Source organism: Melanostigma gelatinosum (genome assembly GCF_949748355.1).
Source record: "Melanostigma gelatinosum genome assembly, chromosome: 14".
Classification (NCBI taxonomy): Eukaryota; Metazoa; Chordata; class Actinopteri; order Perciformes; family Zoarcidae; genus Melanostigma; species Melanostigma gelatinosum.
The window spans coordinates 15,708,348-15,734,391 of record NC_136647.1 but is presented as its reverse complement, the minus strand read 5'-3'; the positions used below and the strand labels follow the sequence as shown (position 1 = coordinate 15,734,391).

The following is a 26,044-nucleotide window of genomic DNA, read 5'->3' as shown; positions in this document are numbered from 1 at the left end:
ACTGGGGGGCTGGCTTCAGAAGCTGTAGAGGTGGGTTCCACTATTAGAAGCCAGAGCTTACAGTACACGCTATGAGTGGCTTCAAATACCTGTGAAATTCACATGGGTGCAACCTGTGGAATAACTAAGTATGATTTGAAAATAACAAGAGAGACGTGACACGGCCTTAAAAATACAGACGCAAGAGTGAACGAGAAGAAGGGAAAGATGCAAGTGAAGTCGACGATGTCGTTGAATATTTTGAAGCAGATTGAGAGATACAGCAGAAATATGAACTTGTGTTTGTAATATAAAAGTATTTTTAAAGCAGAGGTAAGACAGAGGGTTCAATTGGTGGTGATTCTGGGTTAGACAGCGGTGTCAGCGACATCACTCCTAGAGACTACAGCTTGTCAGGATATGTTTACTGATTCTCAGGAATTTCTTTAATTGCGTCAAGCTGTAAAATGACAAGAAAATTAATTTAGGAATGTTTAGGAATTGGAGACAAAACAAGTCTTAGCATGTAGTTTAGGAGTGCTTACATTGTGTATGCTTGCATGGTTTTTACTTGGGCATGCATCATTTCTTATTATGTATTAATACCCAGATACATTGTCAGTTTTACAAGCACATGTTCCAGATTATTTGTGTGCTTACCTGGCAAAACAGTATAACATGCGCAAATGGGCCAACTTTCCCTTGTTCACATACACACCAAAACATGCACACTTATGAGAACATTCTTCACTAACCTTCATAAGCTTCCTTTGCTTTTAACCCCTTATCTCCCCTTGCCTTATGCCTTACACGAACTCCGGCGCTATCAGCAAAAATAAATCTTTAACAAAAGGGGTTTGAGGAAATATTCCAGGTTTTCAAATCCTATGGAGACATTTGGACCTCACACGATTGTAAAAACAGATGTGTAACTCGATTGCTGTTGGACTAATAAGATAGTATCGGTCAATAAATCAACACACACACACACACACACACACTGTACGCACAATTGTGATGCTCTCACTTTCTTCCTGTCTGAAGTAACCTCAACCATGTTTTTGTGTCCCACGAGGAATGCCTTTTATCATGTGACACGGTGGTGTTGCCGGTCTACATTGCCGGTGGAGGGGTAGGGGGGGGGGATGGTCGCCAGACAGCTGTTTCCCATCAGCACTCAGTCAACTGCAGTCATCCAGTTGCAACCCTGCTCAGAGGATCAGAGGGGCAGAGCAGCGGAGTGGAGCTCAAAGAAGTGCGGGGGCCAGAATGCCTCCAATTAGAAGGTCATCCCAATTTGTTTTCCCATATCCACGGTGCACCATCAGGCGTCTCAGGCCTGCTTGTCCAGTGTCTTGTACGAATCCAGAGCCAGAGGTGAACGAGTTGCCGCCATCTGGGAGTCATTATGCCTTTTCCTCATTGTTTCCTGTCTTTTCACCCAGCTCGACTGAGAACTGCTCTCTCTTTGTTGGCTCCGCTCCCTTGGCTTGTTCAGGTTCTAAGCCTCCCCCCCCCCCATGTAATTTAAGACTGGGAATGCAAGGCGTCTACATTAGCACATGTTGTTCAGAATATTTCTCACTTGTAGAGAACAAAAGGTTGCTTTTCATTTATGATGTACCCCTTTTTCTCGAACTCACCCCCAATTCCTCGCTCTCTTTCTTGCAAAAGTCCGTCCCATACTACAGTTTAAAACTCTGACATTATTCCGGTAGAATTCTTTTTGACACACTTAATAGAATCCCTCGCTTGCTCCTCCTCATGCTGTTTAGGGCTTGAGGCTGTGCAGTGGCGCCCTTTATACAGAGTCCGTGGTGGAGACGGCAGTGAGCCGCCTGTGGCCACCAGAAATCACACTCTTCCTGTCTGGGCTTCTTGGAGTGGATGCAAGTTTTGCTTTGTCTCCAGTTCAGCTTCTGGTTCGCAGGCTCTATTTCTGTGCACACGCTACTCGTTGTGGAAAGATGACAAATTGCTGTGGTAGCAGTTTTCCGCTGGCTGCTATATAGTGGAGCCGTCTGGAGCTCACCTTCCTGCGTTGCCCTGGAGCAGTGTATCTTCTTGTCTTACTGTCTGTCATTGAGACAAGCAGCTTTCTCAGCAGCTTGTCTCAATAAACCGTATCCCCTGTTTGAGAAAGGGAGTAATCACATGAGCAATCCTTGCAGCTTTTGTCTCTTATAGTACAGTGCTGATTTACATGAAGGATATATCACATTTATGATGTAAAAGGTATTTTGGGCAGGAGTTGCTGTCCGTCATATATTTTACAATATTCTGCTATTCAAGTGGTTTAAGTCTTGAGAACGCCTCTATAGGTGATTGACAACATGGCCTTGTTCCTCTCACAAAAGGGCCGATAATTTAGTGTTTTGTTCATGTCATTGCCATGCTAGAAATAAGAAAGGGGTAGATGACAAAAAATGAATGAATAAAAAACAATTTCCCTGGGCTGACATGAAGAAAAGAACACATCAGCATACAGCATGTCACAACTACTGAATCCAGAGCTTTACAATTCCCACAGGTGAAAGCTGGATACCACATCAGTCCGTTTTCTCATTCACACAATGAACACAGCCCCTCTTGGATGCACCAACAACATCAGCAAATATTGTAATTATATCGTCAAATCACAGTCAAACATCCTTAAATTCCACTCTGTTTGACTGTTTTGCTGTTCTGTGTGTTTCCCAGTTTTGCGCGACGACTTCAGACAGAACCCAGTCGACGTTATGGTCGCAGTGGGGGAGCCGGCAGTGCTGGAGTGCCAACCACCCCGTGGGCACCCTGAACCCACGATCTCCTGGAGGAGAGACGGTTCCAACTTAGATGACAGAGATGAACGCATCACAGTAAGAGATTCCACTTTGACCTCTTAACTATGACACATCATTCTGACTTTTAAGGAATAGTTCACATAAACATGTACATTTAGTCATTGCTTTACCAATATCTTCGAGTCAAACTGTGAGACGAAACACTGATCACCTGATCATCAAAACATTACTCTACTGTATTTATCACTTGGCTTCACCACACCCGGATATCTCTAAACAAATTACCTCTCACCTCTGTGACTGTGAAGTGTGGCAAAGCAAGATTGATAAGTGGAAATCACAAAATGATTTATTTGTGGTCATGAGAACACTCGAGATAACATCATCTGTACCCATGTCCTCTTTGAGTTCCCAGCACAGAATTGAGACTGCCGGGAGAAAAACGAAAAATATTTATTTGGCACATAAAATTGCTAACCATAAGAAGAAAATGTATGTTTTTTTTGTATGTGCCTTGTGGCAAAAATACACAACAATAGGAAACAACAACAAGCTGGTACTTGAAAGTGTCATCATGTGAGCTACAGCATGTTATTAATCTGCTATATTAGGTTGTCATGTGGCGTACAGTACAGCAGTGATTTTCTTTTCATGTTTTTGTATACACACAACTGATTTCAGACCCGCAAGCGTATGACTGGTCAGGCCAGTAGGAACGGGCTTTTCCATCCTTTAACTGAATAATAGCACCATGTTTTAGCAACTCAGATGATTCCCTCTGTGTGTGTGTGTGTGTGTGTGTGTGTTGATTTGTTGATTTGTTGATTTGAATGTCTGTGCATGCTCCCCGGGAACATGCAAGAGCAAATTCAAAGCTCATGTTAGTGACAGGTAGAGTCTCTCTGGGGGACTGTGATGGACAGAGCAGCTATCTCTGATTTAAGGAGAGGCGTGGATCAGAGCCAGGGGGGGGGGGGAGGCTCCTCTGAGGCAAATACAAAGGCTGCTTTCTGCTTTGTACTTGCTGCGTGCCTGTCTTTGTCCCCCCCAATCATCTTCTCTACATGGAAATATCTCTTTGCAGTGAGAGTTCACTCCAAGACATCACTTTCTGTACCAAGACCAAAGAAGTCCACCACAAGTGATTCATGGCTACTTTCCATCCTTTTTGAGTCGTTTCCCTGGTGGCCTTGACCATCATTTATTAATCCTGATATGTAAATAAAGTTGTGGGTTAATTCTTAATCACGATTTTTAGAAAGACTCTCACGCACAGGAACAGTTTGATTTATTGATTTTAATTTCAAAAGAAGCAGAGTGCTTTTATACGGAACAAATAGCGCTCACTCTGAGCAGCCTCAGACTGTGTGGGCCGTCAGGGCATCGAAGGCTATATGTGAAGAAGAAAGAGAAGGCATTGATACAGAGCAGAAACGAAAGCTGAGGTTTCAGTGTCCGAGATGGAGGATAGACAAACCACATTTTGGATTTCTTAGAAATGGACTTGCTGCTAAAAAGGAGGAGCGGTCAGTCCAGGAAATAAAAAAAGCTCTTGGTCTGCTCTTCAATCAGCTGCTAAAGTTACTAGTGCAGCACTATTTACAGCAAACAGCAGAACATTGCAGAACACAAGTATAGCATTAGTCCGTGGCATTGGTTTGCACCAGATCATCTTTTCAATTCTGTAGGAGTCGTTTACTGGCACCGCTACTTGCCACAAAATTTGATATCGGTTCGTCAAGGAACAGCTACAACACAGATTCAGCAGTTCAAGTGCCCGGGGATGCCCGATGAATCTAAGACATGAATCTCCTAATCCAGGGTTCAACTGGATGACCTCAGTGAACTGATTTTAATACGGTTGTGCACTTAATGAAAATGTTAGTTCTTCCTCGATGAAATGGAAAACTAGAGTGCGGGAAAGATTATGAGCCAATAATACAGTTATCCACTGACATTCAAGTAATTGGAAAGAAATCATTTATTGTATGTCTACATGTCATAGGTTACCCTATTTTATATTTGCTGCTATACCATAGCTTTTATTAATTAATGTAATTGAACTGTTATGAGTTCAAGCAATTCTCTCTATCGTTCATGTGCAAATAAGCCACACACAAACTAAACTGTATATGTTACACAACAACATCAACAACAACAAAAATGTTTTTGGATTTTGATATGTATTTGTTTTGGTCCAATAAAATACTTTAAAAACATGAAACATTTTGCATTGACTCTAATGTGAGTCCAGACAGCCAAACCAAATCCACTGGATACTGATAGGAATGGCTGAATCTGCAATACCAGTTCCAAAATTCCCCGCACTTTGCTATTTCTAGTGGTTGGCTTCTTGTATGCAAAGTACAGAGGACCTCAAGTCACACCACAGTCTGTTAAACCGTCTTCTGAAAACCACATCATTTGCAACACATTTAGAATGTCAGCCATAGTTAAGGCCGCGCTTCGTTTTTATTCATTTGCTGTACGGCGTGAGCGTAAGGCTCGCCTGAAGGAGGCTGACTAATACATGAAAGGCTTTTGGTTTCATCCCTGCAGCAGCAATTTAATGATGCATTCTATCTGTATGCTGGCGAGTGGAGAGTGCTCAGCCAGCCAGGTGCTGTCTAGCATGAAGCTAAGTCCCCTGCCTGCTCCATGGACGCAGCACTGTAGGCAGCCTTGACCTCTGACCTCTGTTAAGAAATAACAGAGCCGCGCTATTCCAGGCTGCGTGTGTCTCTAGCAGGCATATATGAATAGATGGATTCCGTTGCTTAGTGTGAGTGGGGGGAAGCAATCTTAAATCACAATAACGAGGATGAGAGTTTAATTGAATTCCAGGGAGAAGGTGTCAGATGTCTGGGTGCAGGGAATGGCCTGGTGGTTGGTGTGAGAGCTTCAGATGGTCATGTTAACCGGCTGTAGTATCATGCCGGCTCAGTGCTGCGCTGGTATCACCTATGGCACTGAGTAGCTGCAAACTATCAGTGGAGTAGCACACATTGAAAGCTATAAAGACAGCTGACATATAGTCTGTGGGGGCGTCTGGTGTATAGGATATGAAAAGAATGAAAACAGTATGGAGTGCATATATATCTTCCACCTCTTTGATGTGTAGGTATCTGTGTGTGTGTGTGTGTGTGTGTGTGTATGTGTGTGTTTGTGCAGATTTCAGTATAGAGGAGATAAAAAGTTTGGGAAAGGCAAAGACGGCTGACTGAACATCTGAGGAAGGTCTCTACAAAGTGTCTTTGTTCCCAGGGTTTTGTGCTAATGTGGCACTAGATATGAATTATGTAATTTCCTAATGGGTGACCTTCTGTGCAGCTTGAAAAGCAGTGAACATTCAGTTCCTTAGATATAGAGATGCATACAGATGCACACAAACACTACATGCAGGACTTGAGCTGTGGCACATTTAATCATTCAATTTCCACTTTTTTGGCCATATGTCCATTATGAAAGTGCCACACACGCCCTCTGTAAGGCACGGCAAGTTTATTTGTATCGCACATTTCAACAACAAGGTAATTCAAAGTGCTTCACATGAAACCATTAAAAGCATCAAAACATGAGGCAAAATAAAAGGAGATTTAAACATTGCATTGAAACATTAAAAACTGTGGAAGAAATAAAATGCAGTAGTAAAATGCAGAAATGCAGGAAATTGATTCATATATGAATTGAACGTGGTTCAATTAAAGGCAGCAGCAAACAGAAAAGTCTTCAATCTTGATTTAAAGGAGCTGAGGGTCTCAGCAGACCTGCAGCTTTCTGGGACTTTGTTCCAGATATGTGGAGCAGAACAACTGAACGCTGCTTCTCCATGTTTAGTAACTGTAACTGTAACTCACAAACACACAAGGGTGTTAAAGATCTCATGTGAAAACAGCTGTGCAACTATTTCCTGTGCTGTCTTTTAGATCCGCAGTGGCAAGCTGATGATCACCAACACCAGGAAGAGCGATGCAGGGAAATACATCTGCGTTGGAACCAACATGGTGGGAGAGCGGGAGAGCGAGATCGCTGAACTCACTGTGCTCGGTAACATTTGCGGCTTAGTGATTGCATTTCACAATGCTGGAGCGCTTCACTTCGTCTAAGTACCCTTTTCAGTTCACAGTTGTTTGGTTTGCCAGTCTGCTGTGCACGGTTTTTTGTTACTGGGATATAATAGCCCATTAATTACATTGATTATGCAGCACTGCATAACCTGCCAGCTTTGGAGAGGTTTCCCTCCACACAAGTGCTGAACATCTACCGCTGTTACACCCAATGCTATACAACCCCTCAAACCTTTCAGTATAAGAGCTCCCCGGTCCCAAAAGCCTTTTTCCAGCCTCAGTTCTCCAACCCTCCCCCCACTTATTTTCCTAACATTTCCCATCAGAATAGAGCTCTTATCAGTATTACAGGGTTAGATGACCTTGGTTGAGGTTGGAAGTATACAGTACAGTGCATCATTGAGCCATTCAAGGCTGTGAGAATATTCTTGCTGAATGCAGAACGAGGTCAAAATATGTTATTCTACAGGTTGTGCATAATAAATGACTTGGGAGACTGACGGATTGATTTCCAGTAGAATATGAAATGTTTCCAAACTCTATGATAATTGTAATATGTAGATTACGTTGCATATTTTGCTGGGTTTCATTTTTTTATTCGAAGTGTGGTGTGGGTGGTTTTTTTTGGGGGGGGGGGGGGGGATTCATAGGAAAAAATCTCAAAGCAATGAGTTGAAGTCGTGGGAGCAGACAGTATTTGTATTTAGAGTTTAAAAAAAACAACATGATAGCTTTGTCCTAGTTACGTAAACATTTTAAATATGTTCTGTTCCGCACCAGATAGGTGACTGTCTGCACTCACATTCAATAACTGATTCCAAAGTAAATGTTATTACTTTGCTGTAATTCCCTGCACAAGTTCCTTGCATCAAGTGCAAGTTGTTGTAAACTGATTGACTGGTACAGTGACATTTAGATAAGTTACAGTAACTACACAAAGAGGTAGAAAATAATTACGACAATCTAAATGTGTTTTTTCTTAAGAATAGAAATCATGTAAACTGTAAATATATTAACGTAAAACATGTCGGAATATAGATGTAGAGCCCTCTTTGACACAATGACAGTGATGATTAGATGACTGTTTATGTCCGTTGGTGCCCCTGCAGAGCGCCCAACCTTTGTGAAGCGGCCCAGCAGTGTGGTGGTGTTGGCAGAGGAGAGCGTGGAGTTCCACTGTGTGGTTCAAGGAGACCCTGTTCCCACTGTCCGCTGGAGAAAAGATGACTCCGACCTGCCCAAGGGCCGGTAATGCACAAAATGCCCTCGATGCGCCTTCATTTACCACGCTAACGCGGTGTTTCAACGTTTTCTTTCATCTCTTGATTTATGTGTGTCCGTTCTGTCTACAGATTTGAAATCCTAGAGGACCATACATTGATTGTTCGCCAAGTGACCTCTTCAGATGAGGGCTCCTATACATGTGTGGTGGAGAACATGGTTGGGAAGTCTGAATCATCCGCCACGCTCACTGTACATGGTCAGTACAACCCGACCCTCTCATGTAACGTTGCGCCTTCTTCTCTTCGAAATCGACTTTTTTCAGAGCCTCGTATTTCCTTTTCATGGATGAGGTATAAGCCACACAGCTGCTTCTATAGCTTAACAGGAGAACTAATCCTGTTTTGTAGTGTCACAAATTAGCAGGCAGTGACTTTTCCTTCACATTACAGACAAGGCAGAGTTCTGGAGGTCATATATACCGTAATGTGTGCAGTAATTATACAAAACAAGCAATATCGGACATTGCAGCAGCTTGTTTACAGTACGTTTCATGGTAATGTCCTGTATAAACCGAGAAGAGCATGCAAAGTAAATGTTTACTTTCTTGCAGACGATGGATTTGTTTGGTCTGTGGGTCCTGCCACATTGACACCTTTTAGTTCTTGAATCAGTGACTGAAAATGAGCAGTGAGAGATAGCTGCATTCACAGACCCATATATATATATTTATACACATAACCACGCAAACACACAGCAGTGACACACTGGGTGACATAGACTGTGAGGGCACTAGGACTTAATTAAAGATAAGACAGGGCTGGTTGCATGCTGGGAAATGACATTGTTCCAATTACATCGTCTTCCTCTCGCACCAAAAAAACGGGAGAAAACGAGTGTCTGGGGGAGGGGGGGGGGGCCACAGCTAATTTGGGCAGTGAATGGAGAAGGGCAGGAATACGCGGGAGGTGAGTAGAAGTTGTAGTATGAGAGGAAACAGCGAGCTCCCTAAGTTAATGTATGTTTCATAATTTAATTTAAAAAAAACTCTGGCAATTGCAATCATAATCATAGTTTTTGCCTTAACCGTGGAATCATTTTTTCTGACCGAGAACATTTGGTTGATATTAAGCAGTTTCCATTTGAAGCAGATGTAGCATGCAACATGGAATTTCTCACACACAATACACATTTTTTCAGACAAACCCAGCTTTTCTGCAAAAGTCACGTGATTTACATTTTTGAACACAAAGAAATGTTGAACAATAACCACTGTCATCCTCTCACAGTCGTTGAAAAAACCAGCTGCCCAGCTAGCCATTATTTTTACTTTACATCTAGTTTACAGATGTTGAGATTTACAATAGTTCCCATCTCAAAATGTGTCTTTTTTTTGTGTAGTAAATCCCTGCATAGCACCAGCAGTTCCCGCTTCTCCCTTCTATCCAGACACAACGCTCTTTCCTCACCCCTCTAGTCTGTCAGGTCTAATCGGGGCTAAACAGCATGCCTTGTCCATGGACACCTGTTGTTATTTGAATTTGGTGTGCGTGTGTAGATACGTTTGAACTTGCATCCCCATGTTGCTGACTGTCTACTGTTCTTTCATACCAATTCCATTGTGCTCACTCGTTCAAGCGTGCGTGTCAATACTGTTGAGTGCATCATTGCAGTTCCATAATGCCTGTGTGTGCCTTCATTACTCATTACAACTGCTCTTTTTGTGTGTCTTTTCCCTTGTAGTCAATACTGGTAAGTTGTCATCCGTCCCTCATCCACCATCTGACAGCAACAAGAAATCTTAAGCCCCTGTCATTGTCCTCTTCACTGTTTATCCATCCACCAACACAGTATGTAATTCATGTTATGTGCTGGTTAATCAATAGATATGTGATGGGGTTTTTATTTGACAAGAAGGTAAATAATGGCTGTTTCCTGCTTCATACACACTTAGCCTTTATTCCTTGAGCTTTTCATGCATGACTGAGATGTTCTAAAAACTGGGAATGATGACAATGTATCAGGCTGCCAGGTAATTAGGGCCTCATTTCCTCTGCAGTGCCCCCGGCATTTGCCATACGCCCCAGGAACCAGGTGGTGGCAGTGGGCAGGACGGTCACCTTCCAGTGTGAGGCCACTGGCAACCCACAGCCCGCTATCTTCTGGCAGAGGGAGGGCAGTGAGGTGAGATTGACACTCGGCCCGTCATCACAATTAATCACTACTCTTTGCAAATAGCAAATAAATGGGATTCTAACTCTCTGATCTTTGTCTTCTCTCCAGAGTCTCTTGTTCTCTTACCAGCCACCACAGCCCTTTAGCCGTCTGTCCGTCTCCCAGATGGGCAGTTTGACTATTACCGATGTTCAGCGCTCTGATGGCGGCTTCTACAGCTGCCAGGCTCTCAACATCGCTGGCAGTGTTATTACCAAAGCACTGCTGGAGGTCACAGACTGTGAGTAAAGGGAAGGTGTGATGGAGGGCAGATGGAGGGGCGGTGCAGCTTTCTAGCTTTAATGTTTTGTCTTTCGGCTAAACAGACTACTTTGCTGCAGCAGTTTTCCATTGTTGAGCAGGTGTCTTAGGCGACAAACTGGCCTTGGTGGCAGACTGGTGAGAGCAACTAACTTTCCGGGAAGAGATTTCAGGATTCCTGTTGTTCACATGTTGGGCTCAAAACCATCTGTTTCCATGGTGATTGTGTGTAAAGAGGGTCTGGACTTACCTCTGAAAATAAAATGTACTAAGGAACAACAGTACGGTTTGTAATCTAAATTAAAAGGACTAGGGGAAATATAATTAATATTATCCATTGTAACTCTAGTTTCCATTAATACGACGTCGTCTGTGTTTTATTTTAAATATCTGTGAATTATGAGGGCAGGATTGACACAATATTATTTAAAGGTACTTTTATATGAAAGTGGTCTGAGGGACTCTCATCCAAATCCTAGGTGATGAAATAACTGTGTTAATTGTTAAAAGAAAAAAGCAATTTAAATGTGCTTGGAGGCCCACGCCAGTAATTACACACCACCAGCAAAGTCTACAAGCTCCCAATTAAATGACCTGTGTGATCATGAATACATGTGTGTGGGTACTATGTCCATATAAAATAAATTAATGACGATAAGTGCTTCAGGCTTTAACAGTCAGTTACTGCATTTCGGAGTTGTTCAGTGCAGCCCTGTTAGTTATAAAGGATAATCTGCTGTCTGTGTTGGTAATGTGTTCTGCAGCATCCTTTATAGGGAAATGAGATGCATCCACTCAGTGACAAATCTGTTACAGGTAATGGAAATAAGAGATGGGGTCATGTTTTATGTAATTTTTTCCAGTGGTCTAAAGCAGTGCACTCCCGCCGGAATACCTGTTTCTCTCTACTCTCCCCTCCCCCAAATTATCTCCATCCCACCACACTCCTCTCATCCCCATTTGGAGTGGTGCATTTGTATGGAAATAACTGGCACCTCTGGCAGTTTTCAAGGCGTGTTTCCATCACCTTTTTTTTGGTATTTTTATTTATTTATCTGGAACCCCTGCCTCCATCCACAGGGTTTTAAAATGTAAGAGAGGGGAGCAAAGAGAGCTCTGTTATCTAAGTGGGATTGTTATTAGTTGGGCTTTGCCGTTGTGATTGGAGCCGGCTCCAGCAGTACGTACACTGCCGAAAGAACGATTAGTTGCTCTCCGCTGGAGGGGAAAAGTTGATTTATTTTTCCTCCACTGCCTGCACAGCCACCAAAACCTATTGTTCTCTCTTTAGCAATTTTCATTTCAATATCTTTCACATCTTAGCTATCTTTCATTTTCGGCAACGTTTCGGGTTTCATTTTCTCTACTCTCATCTTTCTTACCTTTATTTCTGTCTCTCTCTTCATGACTTTGATCCTTTGTCAACATCCATCTCCAATTCCATAATATACTTTTGACAATATTATTTTTTTTTTGGCATTTTGCCTTTATTTGATGATAGTGGTCGTAGAGATACAGACAGGGGAATGCAAGAAGATAGAGGGCAACAACCAGAATCGAACCGGTGACCTTGCAGTTAAAACGGAATGCGTCTCAGCCACACAGACACCGACTGTTTTTACGATTAACAGTCTAAAGTTCAATACAAGAAAGTAATATACCTTTTGTATCAACAGGAAATAATAGCATCCTGTGAGCAACTCCTCTGTTATAAGTGTATTAAGCACACAAATCACAGTGAGATCTTTCCCGAACCTTTCTTTACCCATACTGTCCTTATATTGACTACAGTGTTTCTCGAACCGCAAACAGATGTTTTTAGGTGACTAAACATGACCCCAAAAACCATAAACAAGTTTTAGCTGGAGTGGCTCTTGTAGGCTAAACATAAAACGCATGTGCAATGTGGATGATTTCTGTTTGAATGAACATTTCAAGTTAAATGTGACATCTTGGCATGTTATTGAAAATAATGCTGGTTTGGAGTCTCCTCGAAAACACATATTAGCGCATTCTGAAATTTGAAAGCTTCTCAAAAAGCAAACAAAAACATTTCTAAAGCACCAAATACTTTTGTGTTGTTGACTGCTATGCTCTCAGCAGACAATTATTTCAAAAATGTATATTTCAATACACCTTATTTTGAAATGTGTCCAGTATGAACCACACACATGTTTTAAGTACATAGCATGTAATAAGGCCACCGGGCATTTTTTTTAAACATTATTAGTCTTTCACTCCCTTACTTTTTTATTATTTTTTATTAGCTGGATCAGACCACCCCCCTCCTGTGATTAGGCAGGGCCCACTCAATCAGACCATTCCCGTGGACAGCACAGTGGTCCTGGGTTGCCGAACAGCTGACTCTCCACCTCCTACAGTCCACTGGAAGAAGGATGGTGTCGTGGTGTCCCCAGTGGACTCCCGCATGTCTGTAGCAGACACGGGATCACTGGAGATCCGCTACGCTAAGGTAGGAGGAGTAACACAGCAGTTAGTAATTAGCAATTACAGCGACAGCACTGAGCCAAGCCAGCCCACTAATGTCTGCTACTGCACTTCCTCTCCTCAGCTGGGAGATACAGGCTTCTACACTTGTGTAGCTTCCAGTCCAAACGGAGAGGCTTCCTGGACAGCTTACTTACAGGTGGAGGGTAGGTCACACAAATTGAGACGGAGTCGTGAATGTTGTTAATACACGGTCGGTGAAGAGCACTGTGTAGTGTACTTACATGCATGTCTTGGTTTCTCTGGCAGAGTTTGGAGTTGTTGTTCAGTCCAGTCAGCCAATAGACCCTAGCCTGATTCCCAGTGCTCCGTCTAAACCTGAGGTGACTGACGTCAGCCGTACCTCTGTCAACCTGTCGTGGAAATCGAAACCCGATGCTGGCGCTGCACCTACATCTTATCTGATCGAGGCATTCAGGTTAGACACATGTAGTATATTGCAAGCGCCATCCATCAAGCTCGATGCAACTTCCTTTGTGTCTGTGTGTTACCATTTTGTCACTTCTCCCTGCAGTTATACGTTAGGCAGCAGATGGGTGACCCTAGCTGAGCACGTAAAGACACAGACGTTTGTATTGAGGAACCTGAAGCCTGCAGCTGTCTACCTCTTTATGGTCAGAGCGGTGAATGCTTATGGCCTCAGTGACCCCAGTCCGATCTCCGACTCTGTCAGAACACAAGGTCGGTGTGGGCTTTTCATTCCTTTTACCTTCCAATTTCAATTCGAATGAATGCATCATTGTTGCCATTTCACTTCTTTCCTTTCTTTTTGCACCGACAGACAGCACTTCCACCATGCAGGGAGTGGATCACCGTCACGTCCAGAGGGAGCTTGGCGACGTGGTTATCCACCTGCACACACCAACAGTCGTGTCGTCTTCTGCCGTGAGGGTGCAGTGGAAGGTAAGGAGGCCGTGATGGCCGTCCTGCACACAGTCAACATTTTTGTCCGAGTTAAAGTAAATATGGGAAAAGGTCAAATGTGCAATTTAACCAGCAAATGTAAACACATACTGCATATCAACAAATGATGCAAGAGCCAAGGGGTTGTGGTTTAAATACATATGACAAGACTACTGACAGAGTTTTTATCAAGGATTGTTACAGTGCAGATTTATACTCTCCGATATGTTTTCAACACAAAGCAACACAAAGAAGTGAACTATCAATGACGAATGGGCAAATACACATTCAGCAGTGATGTAGAGAAACTTTGAGATCTGAACAGTTCAGGAGGAGCTTCTCGGCTAAAATGCCTTGTGTGGAAGTAAATTGTTTAAAAGATTCAATTCATGCTGAAATGACACGTGGGTTTCTCTGGAAACATTTATCAGCAGAGCACAAACCCACTGCACAGAGAAGTGAATTCATCTTTGGAATGTATTTGCAACATTTCTTCAGCGCGGATGCTTGTGTTTGGATATGTGTTCTTCTTCGCAGAAATACCCTGAGGCATTCTTTGTCATAGTTGCGCGGTTTAAATGGAAAGTGCTTAAATCCTCTCCTGGCTTGATTTTAACCAGAGCCATGTTGAAAGGAAACTACCAATGACCTCATATTATGGTTTACAGTGAGAATTCACAGATGAGAGGACATGCTAATCTGTATCAACCTAAATAATAGAGTTTTAACAGATCACTCCAAACCCAAGGTGAGTCGCTCACCTCCTAAATGTATGTTCTTTTAACTCACACGCAGATGCAATTGTATAGTAACAATTGCATCTGATTCAAAATCTCTTTGATTCTAGCCCAGGTGTTTTTTTGCTCATTATCAAAAAGGGCGTCACTGTCACATGTTGTGACATTTATGTGGCATGTTTTATCTCTTGCACCTCATCAGGTCGAGCAGCAGTCCCCATACATCCAGGGTTACAAGGTGCTTTACAGGGCGTCCGCTGAGCACGGCCAGCCAGAGGGGCAGTGGAGCGTCCTGGAGGTACATGCCTCACGGGAGGACGGGGTGGTGATCGGTCAGCTGAGGAGAGGATCCATCTACGAGTTCAAAGTGCGCCCCTTCTTTGATGAGTTCCAGGGAGCTGACAGCGAGGTGAAGGTGGTCAGGACATTGGAAGAAGGTGAGCGGTATTAAATACATACATGATTAGCTGAGAGGAATTAAAAGACATCGGTGCAACTCTTTAATTTCTTTCAATACGTATAGTATCGAATACATTTGGAGGACTAAATGTATTGCTTTTAAAGTGTGCAGACCTGTTGGAGATGCAGACCACAACTGGGATGCGGACAGCATCAAATGAGATTTCATTCATGTGTGCACGGTTAACCGTATACTGCGTTGTCTTAGCCCCTGGCAGAGCACCCCAGAGCGTGACAGTGACAAAAAGTGATGCCAATGGGACCGCCATCCTCGTTGCTTGGAAACCGCCTCCGGAACGGGAAGATGCCGGAGTCATTCAGGAGTACAAAGTAAGAAAAGAAGCCCCCCCCCCCCCGTGCTCTCCTATACACATGCTCTGAATTATGTGTGTAACAGTTAGAATGTAAATGACACCTTTGTGGGGCTGATGATGCCTCTTGTGTTGTCGGATGTGTCCCTCAGGCAATCACTGTCATCTCGTCTCCTCTCGTCATCTTCTCTTGACAGATCTGGTGCCTGGGTAATGAGAGTCGGTATCACGTAAACCAGTCGGTCGATGGCGCCACCTTCTCTGTGCTCGTCTCCAGTCTGGCGCCAGGAATTCGTTACAGCGTGGAGGTTGCGGCCAGCAATGGTGCTGGACCTGGGGTCAAGAGTGATGTCACTTTTTTTCAATTAGGTGAAAGTTCTCCCAAGTTTTCACTTACTTACAAAACTAGGCCTCAAAACAATGACACAGCATCTCATGGTGGAAACTTCTATAGGGTCTTAGCCTCCTTTTCATTATGCAGTCTTCATAAAAAATGTAATAAAGCACCATGTTGTGCTTACGCTGCTGTTACTTCATATAGTTGTTTTAACGATGCTCTTGTATCTTTGCTGCTGCATCAACATTTTTGAACGTTCATTTCTCGTGCACGTACTGTATAATGTCTCCTCTCTTTCTTCTTTTACTGGTTAGACTCTGCAGGCCAGATGATGGATATCAGTGAGGAAAGAGACACGTTGTCTCAGATCTCAGACGTGGTGAGGCAACCGGCCTTTATTGCTGGCATTGGCGCCACCTGCTGGTTGGTCCTCATGATTTTCAGTGTGTGGCTCTACCGTCATCGCAAGAAGAGAAGTGGCCTCAGCAGCACATACACTGGCATCCGCAAGGGTGTGTGTTTCTCTGTTGTGTGTGTGTGTGTGTGTTTTAGACAGGTCGGTCAATGTACGTTAGCTCATCATACAGGCCATGTGTGCATCTGCAAAAACAGTTTATCATGTTACTTTTGTGGGAACACTTGAAGGATTGTAGAAGGGACGGAGCAACGGCACGCTGCCGCCTCACTAAACAGCAGTCTTCCTCTCTGTGATATTAAGGAATCATTTAAGAGACTAATGAGCAGATCACATCAAAGGCTGAAAAATATTCATTTGTAGAGTGGCATTTCTTCAACACAGCACAGGTCTTTGAGACACAGGCCTGTTAACCCAGCTATTACCATGTCTGCTGCGATATCACTGTTATTTTCCCACTCTCTCTTGGGTCTCTCCTGTCAACCCCCCCCCCCCCATGAACCTTCACCTGGGCACTTTTCAAACAGAGGCAGCAGCAGTAAGGCAGATGGCATGTGGTTATTTCAATGTTTGTAGAGTTTTTTTTATTAATAATAATAATAATGCATTTTATTTGTAATGCACTTTTCATTTTTTTTAAATCTCAGAGTGCCACAGAGCCAGTACATAGTAAAAATATAGTAAAAAGCACAGTTAAAACATAGTTAAAAAATAAACTATAATACAAAATTTTACATGAAGAGATGTCCATCGCACAGCAGAGAGTGCATGCATAGACACATCACAGTCTCATAATGTGAGTAATGACGCACATAGCTACTGTAATAGTAAAGTTTATTGAAATGATTTCAGTTTGATCATCTTACTCACATTCCCTGTCTTTCCCTACAGTCCCGTCATTCACCTTTACACCTGCAGGTATGTACAGTATGATTTTCTGTTGATGTGTGTGATATTTATTGTATAAAGCAAGTAAGTTAATCGAGTTATTGTACTTTATTCATTTCAAATATCCCAAGATGAAACTGCATCCTGTCTCTTGCAATTCAGTTTTTCACTGTCATTTTCATATATCAAGGTATGGAAGCACAACTGGAAGATTGAACAATGCTAAAATAGCAAATAAGTGGGATTTAATGAACAGCTCAACATACAATATATTCACATAGTGAATAAAGTAAAACATCATCAAGAATATGAGCTCAAAGGGAGATCCAATAGTTCTTTCTTTAAAGTGTATATATTGCTAACTGTACAGTACATGGTTGAAGTACTAGCATGTAAATATATATTTGTTGGGTACAATTGTGGGTTGAGCTGATCACAATAATGCAACAATCTGCTTTTGCATAACCATCTATATGCTGATGTGCCAAGCCCTCCTGCTCACTCGGCTAGGCTCATTTGATTAAATAAGTAAAATACAGAATATATTCTGCTGGAGAATTTGTTTGATGTTTTACTGGTGGCAGAAGGGAAACTGTCTCAAACAATGTGTCTAAATCAGTTCTTAAGTTATGCGGCGGTAGGTAAAGGCACAGGAACTTATTTATGTCGTGTTCATGCACAATGAACTATCGAGTCAGACTTTGTGCCCTACCGAGTGAAGCATGTGTTAAAGTGAGTGCAAACTTTTGCTTATAATCTCTGCCTGCCTTTCATTTTTTTTCCACTTCATCTGCCTTCGGCACTTCTTTTTGACAGCTCATCAAGGTTTAATGTTTTTGTTTTTTCTTTATCTCCTTTCAGTGGCGTATCAAAGAGGAGAATCTGTGTGCAGTGCTGGCAGGTGAGTGATATTTGTGTCCCTTTGTGACATACAAAGACTCACAGGAGAAAGGCAGTTACATTGTGGAAACACTGGGGGGAGATGTCTTCCTTCTCCAAATGATGAACCTTCATGCATCCACCCCATGCTCATTCAGCAGCGATAATGGCAGGTTTTGATTGACAGCACTCTGGTCCTCCTTGTTGCAGACCTGGCCTTCTCAGCATGGGCGAACCTCTAAACCAGCTGTGGCTGCCAGACAATTGGCCGAATGCATGTGCCAATCACAAGGACTGCAGCATCAACTGCTGCAACAATGGCAATGGCACCAGTGACAGTAACATGACAACATACAGCCGACCAGGTCAGTGCAAGCTCATGTCACAGTTCAGGAACTGTGGGAGCCTCTGAGGTACATATTGTGTGTCTTGTATGCTGAAGCTTTGTTGTTCATGTGCTGCTTTGTTTCATGCTCATGTTTTATCCTCAGCTGACTGCATAGCAAACTATGGAAACCATCCAGAAAACAAACAGGGGGGACAGCTTGGTTGTGAGACGGCCATTTACAGCGATGTGAACCTCTCCAACAAGCTCAATGAGATTAAAACGTTCAACAACTCCAACTTGTGCTACGCAAGTCCAGGAGGAGATTCAGCAGCCACATACGAACCCATCCCGTACGCCACCACACAGCTAATCCAGGCCAGCATCAAGAATAAGGCAGTCACCGGCGGCGCTATAGCAGAGCAAATGGACATGCCCTGCTGGAAACAGCCCCCCAACCCGCCTCCAATACCAAAGGAGATGGCAGCACAGATGCAGTACAACATATTTGAGCAAAACATGCTAAATAAAGGTAAAGTAGGGTCGCATTTGATTTGCTTTACACAATTTATGTAAAAAAAAAGGAAAGCTGTTGCAAATGTTCTTGCGTCTTTGTCTTCAGATCATTTTCAGGGAAGTGAAGGAATGAGCCATCCTAAAACTATCCCCTACAACCAGACCCGTGATCACAGCACAGGAGGCTCACACCACAGCTCTGACAGAGGCAGCAACAGCACCTCAGGTAAGGCCAACGGCTACTCTGTACAGCGGTGAATTTTAACGAGGCAAGCCATAAGTCTGTGTTTACCTTGATGTTTGCTTCTCACCTCTCAGGGAGTCAAAATCAAAAGAAAGGAACGCGGGCCCCGAAGATCGCAAAACATAATGCAGTAAGCTGGGGAGAAGCTCTGCCCCCTCCTCCTCATGCTAATGCCTGGGACTGTGATGAGTACAGCCTACCGATGGAAAGGAGGTATGCGGGGGAAGACACACACAGATGCATGCACTTCTGTACAGCACACACTAATACGTACAGACAGGCAAAGCTGGACTCTGGAAAGAGATCGCTGATGCCCTAAAATATGCACTGAATAGATTCATTTTTGCCATTGCATGATAAATTGACGAAAACAAACACACTGTGCTGAAATGATCTGACTCACACAAGCATAATTGGCGATATGATGTGAACACCTGCAAACCCTTTTGTTAAAACATGTCCTTATAGTCACAGCCAACACCAAACTAATCACACAATTTAGATTCTTGTCATTGTCGGACCGTTTATTATGACAACAGGTTTTATATAATTGCTTCATGCTATGCACATGGACATAACAGAAACAATGCTTTCAAGAGATGTGCAGCATTTCAGCAATAAAAAAACAGATGGTGCAGAAAGCCTATTGTTCTTCTTTGTACGTTTTTTTCGACGATGGAAATGTGTTGTTTGATGGCGGACCAAGAGATTTGCACACAGGTCTAATGGGCTGTGACTAATGTGTCAGGACTGCCAGCACCCCTCATTCCTTTAGCCATTACCTCATGTCAGTTGTCCTTTTCTTTTCAGTTTTGATCCAGAGGAGAGAATAGAGGGCTGCCCCACCCCACCAGTGAGAGCGGCGGCCTCATCTCCGGCTGAAGTGTCCTATAGTCACCCACCAAACACAACATCACAGGGAGACCTGAGCAATGGCCTGCACGATGGGACAGAGCACCTCAGGTGACCAGATTAAACCTTCCTGACACTGAATTCTGTCATTTTTAACTGACGCTATACATTTCATTCTTTTGTTGTGACAAGACTGCACAAATGTTTTTATTGCACTTTCCAGCCAACACGACGTCAGCCACCTTCGCCCTCTTTCCCCAACACACACCTACAGCTCGATACCCTTCTGCATGGACACCGATGTACAGGAAGAGGAAGAAGAAGAAGAAGAAGAAGAAGAAGAAGAAGAAGAAGAAGAAGAAGAAGAGGAAGAGGAGGCAGATGAGGAGACAGACGCAGAGCTCGCTGAAAGTCACTACAGCCAACACCACGACCGGCAGAAGCACAAACACCAGCTGCACCACCCCTCTCCACACAAGCTGCTTCTCCATGGGCTGGAGCAGACCCCAGCCTCCAGCACGGGGGATCTGGACAGATCGGTCACAGGGTCCATGGTCAACAGCTGGGGCTCAGCATCTGAGGACAACATCTCATCTGGCAGGTCCAGCGTTGTCAGCACCTCGGAAGGATCCTTCTTTACAGACGGCGATTTCAATCAGGCAGTAGCCCCCTCACGGGATGTTGTGGGCCTGCGCATGTGCAGGTACCCAGAGGAGTCAGGTGAGCAACACTGTGCCTAAGTACAGCATTTACAGAGCTGCTAGCATAGAGTTGCAACTTCATAATATACTGTATTTAAAAGAATGAGGAATCTAAAGTACTGAAAATTGGTTTTCCATATATTATCAACCAAAAGTTTGAAAAAAGAGGGTTTCCATGAGTTACCATGTCCCTGAGCAACAATCAGTTAAAGTTAGTTAGTTGGTAGTTGGTCATTGTAAGACTCTGCGTGATCAGGACTGTTTGGGTGCAGCTTTATCAGATTTCATTGGAAGGGTACCGGCAAACATAAGCGAAACATTAGGCAACTGTCATCACATTTCGTTTCAGCCGTTGCTAAATCCTGATTGGTGCTCGAAAGTTCGTGACTTTACCTTGTTCATACCAAGTCCAGCCCATTCCAAACCAGAAATAAAAGCACGGACGCCAACAGTACACAATAAAATGTTCCGACTTTAAAAGAACACGTTGTGTTCATGGACGACCACATTGCTAACAGTGAGAAGCCGATTGAAAAAAATAGGTTTTCAGGGCCTTTACATTCACCAAGTGAGTATATGACTGACCCATGAATTAAATGAGGAGATTATTTAATATTTATATGAAAAACATGAACTTTATATTGTCATATATCAGGACTTTATCTGACCCTAATAATCTTCTCGATTCATTTTCTGTTTGAAAACGTAACATTTCTCTCTCAGTATTTTACAGTGTATCAACTTTAAGTGTACTGTTACACGTGACATGTTATGTGATCGAAACAAATTCATGATTTGCGCTGAATCTGTGTGATGATTTCAGGCCGGCGGCCCCAGCGGCCCAGCAGCCCCATGTCCACTGACAGCAACATGAGTCCTGCAATAACACATAAAAGGCCCAGAAGGCATAAACAGAACCAGTCTGGTCCACAAGGCTACCAGCCCAAAGATGTCTTCAATGATGGTGAAAACTGAACCAAGAATGAGTTAAGAGATGTACTCCTGTTTATCTAATAACTCTAACCTTTTGGATCTCTCTATCGTGTCCCCAGACTCCTGCATGCCTCTGAATTTTTCCAGCCAGATGTCCCACAGCGAGTACAAAGTGAGGGGGGCCACGCTGCCCCGGATGGGCTCTGGGGAGGCCCGGGGTCGCCGCGGCAGCACTGGGACTCACAAGGCCAGGGAGGCGACAGTTGAGCAGAGGGAGAGCCAGGACAAGCACAAGACTCCGCCGGGAGGAAAAGGAAGCAGCAAAAGCCGACAGCACTCAGGCACTGGAGGAATTATATTGCACACTTTTGAATAAGTCATGTAATGACCAGCCAACTAAAATCTTCTTTCCTTGTTTCTCCAACAGAAATTGGGGATGTCCTTCTGTACAGTCGTCCCTCTTTCCCATCAGGTCAAGCTCAGAGGGAGCCTGATGAGACTAATTCATCCAGCTTCATGTCATGTGGAGATGCAAGGACCAAACAGGGAGGACAGGTGGAAGAGGTAAATCAAAATCAGGAACACAAATCCAAATAAAGAATTCTCTATCCGCCATTTGGTTTTTCTATTGTTAACTGTGACACAAGCTAAGCATCAATTAAGTGTGTTATTTGCAAGGAGAGAAACCTGACACTGTTTTGCTTTCACAGTTCTTGAAAAGCTAAGAAGCGATGTGAGCACAAAAGGAATATCCTACAGTTGCTTCAGAGGACGGACTTTGACCTTTCGAGATTGAAAAAAAGACTCTTAAAATACTGCACAATACATGCTGTTGTTTTCTACTTCAAATTTCTCATTAGGTGTTGGAAAAAAGAAAAAAAAAGTGCCCTCAATGTTTAAGTCTTCAATTTGATGCACTGTTTATTGTTTGCTTTTTGGGTGACCAGGAGCCTGAACCGCTGGTTGCTTATTGAAGTAAGATGAATGCACATTTGATGGCGGTCGTGAGTGTCCACATAACTGTTGTCCATGGCGACTGCTTGATGCGGTCTGCACATGATCTTTGCTTGTCAGTTGTCTTGTTACTTTACTATTATTGATATTCAGTCATTACCAGCCATCTTGTAAATTCTTGAAATTGTTTACTGCCACAGAAGTGCTTCAAGTTCAAATTTTATATAACAGTGTTAATGTTTTATAAGTGATGTACAGCTTGTCTTTGTATTATTTGTCCTACTTTGGTTATAAAAGCACAATCACTTGATTTTATTGTAAGTTTTTTTTTAATATGAATTTCAGTCTGGAGGAAATCAGTCTTTTGGAGTCTTGTTAATCATTTCATCAGTTTCACTTTAGGCTGAGAAATTGATTGTTGATTGTGATTGTGCATTAAGTTGCATACATTTGAGCTGCTTTCATTCAGATTTGAACTATCTATTGTGTGTACTGAGAGAATTGCATGCAGATTCACATGTAGGGGCTTTTACTTAACATCTTGACTGCTTTGTCCCTCCCTTTGGGATGATAAAAAAAATCCGGTCATGGACTGGTTCCATTTATTGAGTCTATTTCCTTTAGTCCTGTGTTCCCTTCACCTTTACTTCTTGAGCAGGGGTGGACAATTTACTTCATTTATCAAATTACAAATCATGATTTTCTTACCAATCTAAATTCACTCGTAGAGCAATTTTCAATGAATTAGAGAGAACCAGTGAAAGAAAGATTATCAGAAAGTGATGATTGATGAAATACATTGATATCGTGTATTTGTATGATGAAGGTAAATTTGCATTGGGCTCTAGATTTTGGTCATATTGTCCAGCCCGAATCTGTAAATTATATATGGAACAAATATGTCACTTTAACTACTCTGTTTGAATACATATTGCTGTTGCTTGAGCAACAACAACAAATAATCTTTTAACTCATTCTTTTAATATAATTCTATATCGCCCATCCTCTTGGCAGTTTCAACTGAAACCCTGATTTTATGACATTAATAACCAGAAATGACCTGAATCTTTACGAACATATTAGAAAAGATGTTTAACGCTTATTGCAAATGATTGTTGATCCTCATCTCACTCATGTGTACAAATGTGTTTGTTCAAAAGTTTGAACTTTAAGAAAACCTACAAAGAAAAACAAGTATGATGAGTAGGATGTGTCCTGGTCCTTTTTTCACCTTTTGCCTGAAAACACATAACACGAAAGCCCTGAATATGTCATGGATTTAAAAAGAATGTTCCTTACGTGTATATAGTATTGTTTTTACAATGTCCTCTTTTTTCTTGAACCACTAATATGTATAATACTAAGTTCACCCTTGTTAATACTACAAGAATATAAACTAAACTGTGCACTTTTTGTGTAGTGGCATCAAGGAAAAGATGTATTTAAGTGACCCTCAGTGATTTAGACCATGACATTTGGTATCTTTTAAAGCAAAAATAAATTCAAATTGCAGTATTTTTTTTACTTAGTCCCGCAGGTAAGCCTGTCCTATTCTGTGGATGTGAGGTGATGAGGATGAGGAAGATGAGAGACAACTGTGAGGATGTGATGAGACATGCTGTTTAATTAAACTCACTGGTAAACCTTCATCAGCAGAGCAGCTGTGTGCTGCTGAAAGGGGACAAAAAGGTTTCACAGATGTCTTCCAATGCATGTGGGAATCAGTTTGACTCACATAGTAAGTGGTGCATCCTCCACAAATAATGACGGTGATTTTTGAACCAACTCTACCCAGCAGTGATAAGTGAGGTGAGTAGGTACCATGACGTGTGTGGCCCTTAATGTCAGATCGTTTCGACCTCACTGTGCTTCTATTATCTGATATCACCCAAATGTGACTGGCAAGACAAACTCAGGAATGATGCCCTGATAAACTGGTTTCTCCTCAATCTGAGACCTTCAAATTAGGCTGTGGTGAGTATTCATCATAATGACCATTATGATTGTTGTCTGATTGCTTTCATATTTGGATTAGAATTTCTTTTAAATATTGATTGCTTATTTTACCTACCAAGGTTCTGGATGAATCCGCTAGAAGTTGTTTAAATGATCCAAAACACTTAGATTACATATGTAAAAAAAATGTTTTTGTAGTAAAGAAATCCACAGCAAGTAATCGCTTGACTCTGAAGTTCCCCACAGCACTATGACGTCTTTAGCGTCTTTCAGCTCTTTGTTTTGGCTGCGAGGGCCTGCAACTCTAATGTTTTAGTCATTCATTTTCAACGCTCTCATCAGCATCAAAAGCTCTCACACCTCAATTGTACACTACCTGCCAATAGCAGCAAAGATCAGAGAGACGCAATCAATAACAAGCTGGTGAACATAGTTGAGTATTTAGCTGCTAAAGAGACAGGTATTAACCTCAGAAGTTGGCGGAGACAGAAAAAACTGTGAAAATTGCACTTACACTCGCAAGATGGACACAGACACAACTCCAAATGAATGCAGTGTTTCTCCATATCTGCTGAATGTGAAACTGTTCGCTAACAAGTTTTGTCATATCATAGTCTTTACAGCTCATTACGCTGCCTTCGATTGACCACAAATCTGTTGTTGTAGGTTAAACTTGTGTCTGTGTATGAAAATATATTATCAGGTACAATCTCTGGATTTATGACACATTTCAGAAGGTCAACTGACCTAAAGGGACCAGGAGAAAGACATAATGATCCATGATGAAAACCTTTTTCAGTAATTAAACCTTGAATTCTAATTGACTTGAGGAACACACTATCAGAGGTGGAAGTATGATCTCCTCACCTTTCAAGAAGTAGCATACTTCTCAGTAAAGTGCCAGCTCAGTCCTTATGCCGATTGTTTTAATAAATGTATTATGTAGTGAATTTTTCAAAGTCCTTTTTAAGGCACAGTATGAAAGACCACCAGTTTTAATTAAAAAAACACTCGGCACACAATGAGCCAAGGAGGAACATGTATGATATGAATTGCTGATAATATATTACCTTTCATAATACATGAATACAGTAAGAGGCACAAAGGCTACTTTCAATACCTGTGGGACCGTCTTGAGTGTGTCCTTGGTCAAACTGACCTTTACAGTTGCACAGCTGTCAGCAGCTACGACAGTGTGATCTACCTTTTTTTGTCCAATTATCACATCAAACTTGATCTTCGTCACAGATGTGACTAGATGGTGGGGGGGGGGGGGATATTTGTACTCATGCTGTGCAGGTAATGTCCACTCTAATCAACATACAGCTCACCCATGAATCAAAGAAAATAAAATCAATACTCTAATAAGTGGGGGAAATCCTCCTCCTCTTATTGCCTCTGAGGTGGTGATAAACTGGAGTGTGCATGGGCATTACTTTAATGGAAACTTGAATTATGCAACACAACTTTTTTTTTTGTTTGTTTGTTTTTTACATTATGTTTATTGAGTCATTCATACAATCAGTATCTTCATGAATTATTCCAATAACTTGATTGCAGCCAAATTTAATTCCAAGTCACATTCAGTTGTGTGTGTGCGA

The 26,044-nt window shown here is 42.4% G+C and overlaps 1 protein-coding gene across 1 annotated transcript in view; it reads left to right on the top strand.

Annotated features, from left to right (window-relative positions):
• Positions 1-23,604, top strand: part of LOC306787575 (roundabout homolog 1-like) — a 69,066-nt gene extending 45,462 nt beyond the window's left edge. Inside the window, exons 3-29 of the mRNA XM_079282755.1 lie at positions 2,680-2,837; positions 6,689-6,809; positions 7,939-8,077; positions 8,182-8,309; positions 10,110-10,234; positions 10,334-10,505; positions 12,793-12,998; positions 13,098-13,179; positions 13,283-13,451; positions 13,548-13,714; positions 13,815-13,936; positions 14,876-15,110; positions 15,341-15,462; positions 15,641-15,812; positions 16,095-16,292; positions 17,087-17,113; positions 17,945-17,984; positions 18,173-18,327; positions 18,454-18,819; positions 18,910-19,029; positions 19,122-19,260; positions 19,858-20,010; positions 20,123-20,619; positions 21,424-21,564; positions 21,653-21,874; positions 21,961-22,097; positions 22,244-23,604. Coding sequence (XP_079138881.1) covers positions 2,680-2,837; positions 6,689-6,809; positions 7,939-8,077; positions 8,182-8,309; positions 10,110-10,234; positions 10,334-10,505; positions 12,793-12,998; positions 13,098-13,179; positions 13,283-13,451; positions 13,548-13,714; positions 13,815-13,936; positions 14,876-15,110; positions 15,341-15,462; positions 15,641-15,812; positions 16,095-16,292; positions 17,087-17,113; positions 17,945-17,984; positions 18,173-18,327; positions 18,454-18,819; positions 18,910-19,029; positions 19,122-19,260; positions 19,858-20,010; positions 20,123-20,619; positions 21,424-21,564; positions 21,653-21,874; positions 21,961-22,097; positions 22,244-22,258 — 4,328 coding nt within the window. The 3' untranslated portion in view covers positions 22,259-23,604. The remainder of the gene's footprint in view (positions 1-2,679; positions 2,838-6,688; positions 6,810-7,938; positions 8,078-8,181; positions 8,310-10,109; positions 10,235-10,333; positions 10,506-12,792; positions 12,999-13,097; positions 13,180-13,282; positions 13,452-13,547; positions 13,715-13,814; positions 13,937-14,875; positions 15,111-15,340; positions 15,463-15,640; positions 15,813-16,094; positions 16,293-17,086; positions 17,114-17,944; positions 17,985-18,172; positions 18,328-18,453; positions 18,820-18,909; positions 19,030-19,121; positions 19,261-19,857; positions 20,011-20,122; positions 20,620-21,423; positions 21,565-21,652; positions 21,875-21,960; positions 22,098-22,243) is intronic.
• Positions 23,605-26,044: the final 2,440 nt, after the last annotated feature.